The 10100-nt window shown below is 34.5% G+C and overlaps 1 protein-coding gene across 1 annotated transcript in view; it reads left to right on the forward strand.

Annotated features, from left to right (window-relative positions):
* LOC107625569 (transcription factor MYB3R-5) overlaps window positions 1–9142 on the forward strand; it is a 93888-nt gene extending 84746 nt beyond the window's left edge. Inside the window, exons 5-6 of the mRNA XM_016328243.2 lie at window positions 8629–8643; window positions 8833–9142. Coding sequence (XP_016183729.1) covers window positions 8629–8643; window positions 8833–8930 — 113 coding nt within the window. The 3' untranslated portion in view covers window positions 8931–9142. The remainder of the gene's footprint in view (window positions 1–8628; window positions 8644–8832) is intronic.

Here is a 10100-nt window from a genome sequence, read left to right on the forward strand (position 1 = left end):
ATGTTCTTTCGGACGAACGCAAGAGCGTCCGCCTCACCAGAAGCGCCAGACTCTAAGGTCTTGCGCTTCTTCGGCTCTGGTTCAGGAGTAGGTCGGACAGAAGGGGGTGGCAGAGAGGAAGCAGAGGAAGAAATTACAATAGGTTGGGAAGGAGTCCCAACGTTCCGAGGAGGAGGAGAAGGAGAGACAATCGCCCTAGCACCACCAGATCTGGCACGAGACTTTGCCTTGGCTTCCTGAACCCTCTGGTAAGACTCTTGAGCGTTTTTCTTTGCCATCTCTGCAAAAACAAAATTGGTAGCTAAAAGTCAGACAAGTCGGTAAGAGAAATTGCAAGTCGGAAATAAGTGAGAAACGCAAAAAGCTACCTAGTTGTGACTGGACAAAGGCCGGCGACCCCTGGAGAAATTTTTTAGTATCCAAGTATGGGGCCCTCCCCCACACTTCTCGGAGGAACCCCACAATGGCCGCCTCCACCTCATCCAAGTCGTCAAGACCATATTTTTCACAAGGGGAGGCCTCCACCCAGTATAAAGGAAATCGGGGGGAAGAATTGTCATCCAGGAAAAAGGGGTGGTGACCCTCTACTGCTTGAACTTTAGTTTTTGAGTTTTTGAAATCATGAAAGGATTCGTCAAAAAGGGTAAAAAGCCTCCGACCTTGAATGGCACGGAAGGACACCCACTGTATTTAACCCATTAACCCACTGAAGGGCTTGGTCATATGGAAGAGATAGAAGAAAATCCTCAGAGAAGTCGGGAACTCTAAGGCCTGGCTGATAAATTGGTAAATTTTCAAAAAACCCCAAGAGTTGGGGTGAAGCTGGGTGGGGGCAACCCGGCAATGACGCAACACAGACATTTCAAACTCTGAAAAGGGGAGAAAAACGCCCAAACGAGTAACCATACTCTCATACATAAAAAAGAAATGAGGGGCCGTCTCGTCGGCCCTCCCGAAACAAACCCGGTCTTCTGGACCCCGGACTATCAACTCGTACTTCGGCTCATCTTCTTCAGAAGTACAAATTCTATAGTGAGTACGCAGGTGGGTGATAAATTCAGTATCAACTGAGGGCTCCTCCCCTAGGACCGTAACATCAACCCACTGGGAGAGAGCATCTACGGAAGCCATTTCTTTTCTTAAAAAAGGGGTGACAAGAAACCTACAAAAGAAAAGGAAAATCAACACACGGTCTCTAAGGGAAGGGGTACGGAACTAAAGCCTACAAACCAAATCTACCTACAAGATAAAGACACGCAAATAGAACGCATGTTACAGAAGGGGAAAAAGCTAACCTTTAAGTCTGAAATCAAGACTGGAGGAAGTAAAAGCCTTCGAAACGCAAGAACGCAGCACGAACAAATGTAAGGGAAATTTGAAAGATTGCAGAAACGAAACAACGAAAGAGAGGGAAAGTATTTATAAAGACGTTAGGGGCATAATGGTAAAATGGGGGCAGTCATTAATGAAGATGCACCGTTACCAAGGCCATTAAATCTCTACGCACACCCCTAACGGACATGACGCTTGATTAGACGCAACCGTCAGAACCGAAAGGTCAAGAAAAATCACGTCGGTTCCTAAGTCATCACGTCGGTCCTCTCGCAAATCGGCTACGACCCCGAGTTGAGTACTCGAACCCCAATCCTAAAAAAGAAATTGGGCTCGAGTAGGGGCACTGTTCATACCCTGGCCCAATAATAAAGGTCCAGGATCCAAGCAAAAAGGCCCAACCCAAAGGGTTGGCCCTCACCCAGTACCAGCCTTCATCTCCAGAAGTCGGTACTGAGCACGACCTGCTCCCAAGAAGTCGGATACGAGGGTTAGCTGGCAGATAACACTCATTCGAATGAGTAACTGCCCCTAGAAACTCTCTAACCACCTCATAGAGCTATATCTTAACCTCCCTAAGATATGGGAACGGTTATCCACCTAAAAAGGTGGCACTACTCCAGCGGTGGTTATTGGTTCACCACTATAAATACCCTGACATCCCTCAGGTATGAAAGGTCCAATATTCTCTAACTTGCTCACACTCTTGCTAACTTAGGCATCGGAGTGTCTTTGCAGGTACCACCCCCCCCATTCTTTCACACGTATAAGTCGGACGGAGGAACACCGAGTTTCAGGTTCACTCGATAGTCGCCTCCCTCACACGTTTGGGCCAACCAACGCCATCCGGCCCACTAATCTCTGGTTACCCACCGTAACAGTATCCATGGCTAAAAATCCATTAAGAAAACGCAGAAGCTAAAAATAGTTACTTCTTGTACACGTGGTTTTGGTAGCAAAATCACTTTTGCGTTTATGAGAAAAAAATTTGCCAAACCAAAAGTTGAAGCTTTTAAGAAGTCTAAACATGCTTCTTCCTTTCGACGAATTTTCCAAACACACCCCATTGTGGCTTCCATAATCCGTAGTAGGGTTATACGGTTTTTTTATTTGATTATTCTTTTATAAACAATGGCAGTTTACCATGGTTTGTATAACGTGAGAATGTGGGAAGGTTCCACGGTTTATATTTTCAAGACATATAAGTAACCAAATTTGTATTGTTGCATTTGAGTAAAATTTTCTTCATTTCATTTTATATAGATAAATTGCACAAAAACAAATATGAGAATTGCATATATTAAGTGAAATACCGCTTCAAAGATGCTTTCTACTTAAGATGATACACCTTTTGTTCTAATGTTTGGGTTACTCAAACCAATATTTTCGCTTCTGCTTCATCCATCATTACTCACTTTCGTTATGATTATTTTTTTTTTCTGAAGCCAATCAAACCTTATAATGAGATTTATGGTAAAATTATAATGACAGAAATAGAATAAAAATTATACTTTCAATTTGATTTCTTTCATTTGTGTTGTAGAACTGATAATGGAACCAATCCAATATAAAACGACAAATTTTAAATTTTAAATTTTAAATTTTTAGTATTTAATTTTCATTTTTTTTGCTTCTTATTTATTTAGTTTGGTTTAGTTCAATTTTAAATATTTCTAAATGTATATTTTGGTATTTTTTCAAGATCGTGGAGATATTTTTTAAAATCGTGCACTGGTTGAATCTTATTTGTTGCGTAGGATTCTTTACTCGAGAGAGTTGGATAGAATTTTTTTTTACAAATTTAAATCAATCCAATTCGATGTATAATTTAATCTAAAATATTTTATGTACTCTTTTTTAGTATTTCAAAAATATCATTTGTTTTAATTTTTTTTACCAACTTTTTTAATTACTAATTGCATGCTAAAAAATTAAATTATTAATATTATTTTAATCATAATTTTTTATAATAATACACATATATCATTTACACTTGAAAACAATATATGTGTTTTTTTTTTTTTTTCAAACTCTAGGTATCTCTAAATATTTGGTTTGCAAAGCGTACAAACTACAAAGAAAAAACTTGGCGATACACACTGACTTATCTCGTTTACCAGTAAATCAGATAAATTATGTGATACAAATAGTTAAATATGTTACAAATTACATATTTTAATAAATAAAATAATTAAATTTGTTATTTGAAAAAAATCTCATCAGATATGATACAAATTAATAAATACGTTACAAATTATATATTTCAATAAATAAAATAATTAAATTTTTTATTTGAAAAAAAAATCTCTTTCATATATGTCATGTAACAAATATTTAAATGGATAAAATTTAATTTAAATTATCAAAACTAAAAAATTTAAATTTTAATACATTAACCGTATAAAATATTTCACATAATCGTATAATCACAACCGTTCTCTTAAATAATTATTTACGTGATTAATGTAAAAGATAATTATTTTTATTAATGTGATATTATGTAATTAGATGTACGTATAAAATAATTTTACATAGTCTATCAAAATTAAAATCAAATTAAAAAGAATTAATTCATTTACGAATAATCAATAAATCTATAATCCCTAGAAATTACTAAAAATGGGTTTACCATTTAAAAAGGGTAAAAACAAAACTGCTTTAAAAGTTGAATTTTGAAATCAAAACTTCTGTTCTTGTTCAACGGGCAACAAGGAGTTTTCAAAACTGCTCCTTCTTTTTTTCGAAAACGGGCAACAATAATGTCGTAGAACTGATAATTGAATCAACCCAGTATAAAACAATAAATTTTAAATTTTAAAATTTTAGTATTTTATTTTTATTTTTTTTGGTTTATCAATTTAGTTTGGTTTATTTCAGTTTTAAATATTTCTAAATGTGTATTTTGGTATTTCTCCAAGGCCGTGGGGATATTTTTTTAAGATCGTGCAATGGTTGAATCCTATTTATTGCGTAAGATCCTTTACTCGAGAGAGTTGGCACAATTATCGTATAACTTAAATTTATAGAATTTTTTTTTTAAATTTAAATCAATTTAATTAGATGTATAATTTAATCTAAAATATTTTATGTACTCTTTTTTAGTATTAATTGTTCAAAAATATCATTCGTTTTAATTTTTTTTTACCAACTTTTTTAATTACTAATTGCACGCTAAAAATCTAGATTATTAATATTATTTTAATCATAATTTTTTTTATAATAATACACATATATCATTTTTTTGTAAACAAAATACGTATTTTTTTTTTCAAACTCCAAATATTTGGTTTGCAAACAAGATAGGTGCAAAGAAAAACTTGGCTATACATACTAACTCATCTCTTTTTTTTTTTCAAAGATAAATATTATTTTATTAATATAAAATAAAAGTGTTTCCATAAGGAAGTACAAAAGAATTGGGTATTCCTATTTATCATCAGCTGTGACTGAAAGACTAAGAGCTTAAAGAAGAGTAAAGTAAGAGTAAAGAAAAGGTAGCATCTATCAGGTATGGTTCACGAGTTCACGCACTAAATTGCTAGCTTCTTTCACTATCTCTGGTGCTGGGCTTATTACCTTCTCAAAAACACACCGATTCCTCGCTTTCCAAGTGCTCCAACACAGCGCCGCTATGAGGAGGGTCTATTGTCTACCGTCGAATTGAGACGCTGCCCAGGATAAGACTCGTTGCCACCAATTGAAAAAAGTTTCTTCTTCTCTCATCCATAGGTCAGGGGTTATTAAGCTTAGACTCCATATTATTGAAGACAGGGGGACATTGGAACAAAGCATGAGAAATTGATTCAGCTTTCAACATGCATCTTGGACAAGTGGCAGGAGTGGATGCGAACCGGCTGTGAACTTGTTGCAACACCGGAAGCTTTTCATGAAGACTTTTCCATAGAAAAATCTTAATTTTATGTGATAATTTCAACTCCCAAATGCTATTCCAGACTCTGTTGTGTATGTTCTGGGGCCTCAATGAAGTAGGAGAATGAAAGAATCCATAAGCAATTTTGTATCCTGACCCAACTTCATATATACCAGATTTTGTTCAGTACCAATTAACTTCATCCTCCTCCTCTATTGGTTTGATTGAAAAAATTTTATTGCATATATCAACTGAAAAAATCGACTCAATCATATTTTTATTCCAACTTCTATCAGAATTTAGTAACGCACTAACGTAATACACTTGCAGATTTGGCGGGATTGTGAGTGCATTTTGAGGGACATTAAGGTGCACTGGTGGTGGGAGTCAGAGGTCATGGAAGACGCGAACATTAGTGCCAGAGCCTATTTTCCATAACAAGTCTTTCTCGATCACCTTGCGCCCTTCAAGAGAGTGTATAAATAGGAATCCCTCCCCCACCGCTCTCAATAGCGTGTGCCTGCCACCTGACGACAATAGACTTCTTTTCTATCCCATAATCCTCTTCTGAACTTTATCCTTGATAGCTCCAAAGGTTGCCTTCTTTGATTTTTGAACTATAGAGAGCAGTCCCAGGTATTTGTCTTGTGCTCCGATATGTTCAATATTTAGTGTCTGAGCAACTGCTAGTCTTGTATTCTGAGGAGTGTTGTGACTGAAAAAGATAGCCGACTTATTCAAATTGACTTTTTGCCCACTAAAACCCTCATAGGTCTCTAGCAATTCTAGAATGCTTTGGCTTGTATTAGGTGCGCTCTTGCAAAAAAGGATGACTCGCCAATAGCTCTCTTCTTTCAAATATGCCAGCTCCAACTTCTCTTCCAAACTGGTAACCTCCTCTCCCCCATTGATTCCAGCCACCCACAACTCCTCTATTTTAGCTTGAAGGTCCTCAATTTCTTTCCGGGAGTTTGCTTTGTGAGTTTTCTGCCATTGAACTAGTCTATGTCTACAAACTTTCAACTTTTGGGCCAAGGAGAACATAGCCGAGCCTACAACTTCCATTCTCCACACTTCACTGACAATTCTCTTGACATCCTCTTCTCCACACCAACGTTCCTGGTATTTAAACCGCCTTTTACTATGCCAGGATTGAGGTTCGGTTTCCATCAAAATTGGAGCATGATCCGAGCCTGACTCTGTGAGCCGGTGCACCACTGCATTCGGAAACTTCAACTTCCATTCCATCCCAACTAAATAGCGGTCAAGCCTCTCCTTCACCAAATCATCTCCTTGTCTTCGATTTGTCCACGTGAAAGGGTATCTACCTCCTTTTTATTAGGTCCTGCCACTATTAACTGATCTCTCACTTGCCTGGCAGCATCGATATTGATTTTGGCTTTCACAATCTTAGTTTCTCTGCCTCGCATCTGAAATTTACCTACCTCCAACACTGTACCCAGATTCTCTCCCAATTTACGTCCAACTTCGAGGGTTTTAAACGATTCTGGCAAACCCCAAAATTGAACCCAAACTGGAAAATTGGAAATAATCTCTTCATCACAGTTCTGATCTTCCTTCCATCTCTTGACATGGAGCACATAATCTTTGAATAGCCATGGAGAACCACGTTCAACACGCAAGACATCCACTTCTTTATTAAAAAAGAATTGGAAGGAATTATCCCCTTTGTCACTCACGCTAAATCCTTCCGGGTTTCCCCATATAGCCTTTAAAGCATTCCCCATGGTTCCAATTGAGAATGTTTTGGAAGCAAAGAGTCTGCCATAGAGACTATTGGAGCAAGCGTTAATACCTTTTGATATGTCTGCCTCTTCCAGTAGAATCACATTCCTACCTCCTTTCAGGTTGTCTTCCTTGATCCGATCTTCATCCCTCGTTGTCTCAGCCATGCAGATTACGTAAACTTGTATTGAGATTTAATTGATCTTGACAATGTAGCCTTGACGGCACTAGGAACTCCGTTAAGAAACCCTAACAGAGCACTACTCTCTAACCTGCGACCTCTTCTTTTTTTTTTACATACTAACTCATCTCGTTTACTAGTAAATCAGATATGATACAAATTGTTAAATACGTTACAAATTATATATTTCAATAAATAAAATAATTAAATTTTTTATTTGAAAAAAAAATCTCTTTCATATATGACATGTAACAAATATTTAAATGGATAAAATTTAGTTTAAATTACCAAAACTAGAATATTTTAATTTTGATATATTAACAGTGTAAAATATTTTACATAATCGTATAATTACAACCGTTCTCTTAAATGATCATTTTTTTTTTTACTAAAAATAGGATATTCGAACTCACAATTTCTTAGATGAGTATAGAGAGATTATATCATTTGAGTTATGTCACCAAAAAAAAAAATATCATTTGAGTTATAATTCATTGGCCTCTTAAATAATCATTTACGTGATTAATATAAAAGATAATTATTTTTATTAATGTGATATTATGTGATTAAATACACGTGTAAAATAATTTTACACAATCCATCCAAATTAAATTCAAACTAAAAAGGGTTAATTCATTTACGAATAATCAATAAATCCATAATCCCTGGAAATTACTAAATACGGTTTACCATTTAAGAAGGGCAAAAACTGCATACGCAAGTATCTGTAATTGAATTTTAATTTAAAAGTTGAATTTTGAAATCAAAACTTCTGTTCTTGTTCAACGGGCAACCAGGAGTTTTCGAAACTGCTCCTTTTTTCTTTTTTCTTTTTGTTCTCTCTTTCTTTCCCTCAATCTCTTGCGAACTCCACTATGAGCTCCACTATGTCACCAGGGATAGGTAGCGAGGCATCGGCTTCACCCCGTCATCGGTATTCACGTGCTTTTTTTCATTGCTTTTTGTCAATCAATGATGTTGTACCTTGATAACGGTGTCGTTTTGTGTCGATATATGGTGTGCCTGCTTGATTTTGCTTAATGTTTGCATTTAGCAATAGCAGCTGATTTTTTGTTCTTGCTACGGATATCTGCTTTGTTCCATTTTGGATCTTTCTTGTGATCTTCAATAATTAATTTTCACCACTTGAATATTGTATTACACACAGGAGAACCACTGGTCCTATAAGGCGAGCAAATGGTGGTTGGACAGCAGAGGAGGTTAGTAATTGGACTTGGAGATAGTTGTTGTTATTTTTATTTATTGTCTTTAATGTTTTGGTGATACGTATTCTTACTGTTTTAAGAAGTTGATTAATAGTGAATTCATATTAGTTGATTTAGTGCTTCTTAATATACATCTTTATATGCTAAAAATGCCAATGTATTTATAGTTCTGTAACATTTCAAATTGAGACCAAGATATTTTCTTGTCATTTTTACCACTTGACTTTTCATGTAATCACAACATAGTGCTCTTCAAACTCCTGCAGGATGAGGTTGGAAAAAAATAGGTATTTAGATTTAATGATATGGTAGTAAACAATATTTGTTTCCAATTTGTTCTGTGAAGGAGAATTATTATGAAGTTGAACCACAGGAATTTGTCTATGCAAATCATAAGACATAATATTTTCTGTACCACTTGCTTACTGAAAGAATTATGATCAATTTCATGACACCAATTTAAAATGTGAATGCAGCTGAGTTTTTCCCTGATAGATCAGATGTTCAATGTCTGCACAGATGGCAAAAAGTTCTTAGTCCAGAACTTGTTAAAGCATCTTGGACTAGGGACTGACGCAACATTGCTAAGGTTTCATTTTGGAATTCCAAGAATTTTTCATGGGAAAAAAAATATGGAATGTACTGGTTTCAATATTTGTAAGTTGGGGTTGAATTTTAAGACTGGTAAGGAGAGGGTTTTAAAAAATAAGATTTTTTTTCTTTAATCTTTTTTGGATATGGATAATGCCATTTTTTTAATAATTTAGAGATTTGAACAGTTAAATCTACAATTATTTTCTTTCAATTATCTTCTGTAATCTATTCTTACATGCCTTCATTTTTCTTATTTAAAATTTTTTAACCTTTCTTCAACCATAGCACATCCTTGCACTCATGATATAAAGAAAAGCATGGTACGATGAATACTTTATTATTTGTATTTTAATGACTGAATTTAGTATTTTTTTCATTTCTTAAATAAAGACCCAACTCGGTCTTTATCTATTTTTAAGGAGAACAAGGCTTTCCTTGTCCAAAAAGAAAAAGGGACATCTCGACCTTTAACATTTTTATTTTAGGATAATACAATTTTTTTGTTTAAAAAATTCGTTAAATAGTAACGAAAATTAGTTTTGTAGGGGTTATTTATAATTTATGAAGATTTTGAACTCCCACAAACTATTAGTAAGTTTACTTTTGAAAAATTTTTTCACCGGTGGTAATTAAATAGAAAAAGACCACTGTAGAAAATGATATTGCAAAAAGAAAAATAATAATAATTGCAGTACGAAGACCTTTTAAAGAAAAAATAGCATTGAATAAGAAATAAAATAATATTAATATTGATGATATTTGGTGATGATGACAATAGAAAAGATAATGACGGTGATAAAATATGGATACATAGTAGAAATAGTAGAGGTAAAAGTGATAATGATGAGAATGAATGTGATGGTAGTAGTGATCATAGTTGATTATATTATTGAAAAAAATTTTGTAGGGTTTAAAATCTTAGCAAATTACAAATAAAACTTCTACATAACTAATTTTTGTTACTAATAGAAGGATCGTATTATTTTAAAATAAAAATATTGAGGACCGAAATTCTCTTTTTTTTTAACAAGGGTCGGATTGAGTCTTTATTCCTATTTCTTATTAACTCAATTTCTTTTACAGTTACATATTTGTTTCATTGTTTGATTTAATATATTTTTTATAAAAAATTCTTAATTTGATATTTGAG

Source organism: Arachis ipaensis, chromosome B02, assembly GCF_000816755.2.
Source record: "Arachis ipaensis cultivar K30076 chromosome B02, Araip1.1, whole genome shotgun sequence".
Classification (NCBI taxonomy): domain Eukaryota; kingdom Viridiplantae; phylum Streptophyta; class Magnoliopsida; order Fabales; family Fabaceae; genus Arachis; species Arachis ipaensis.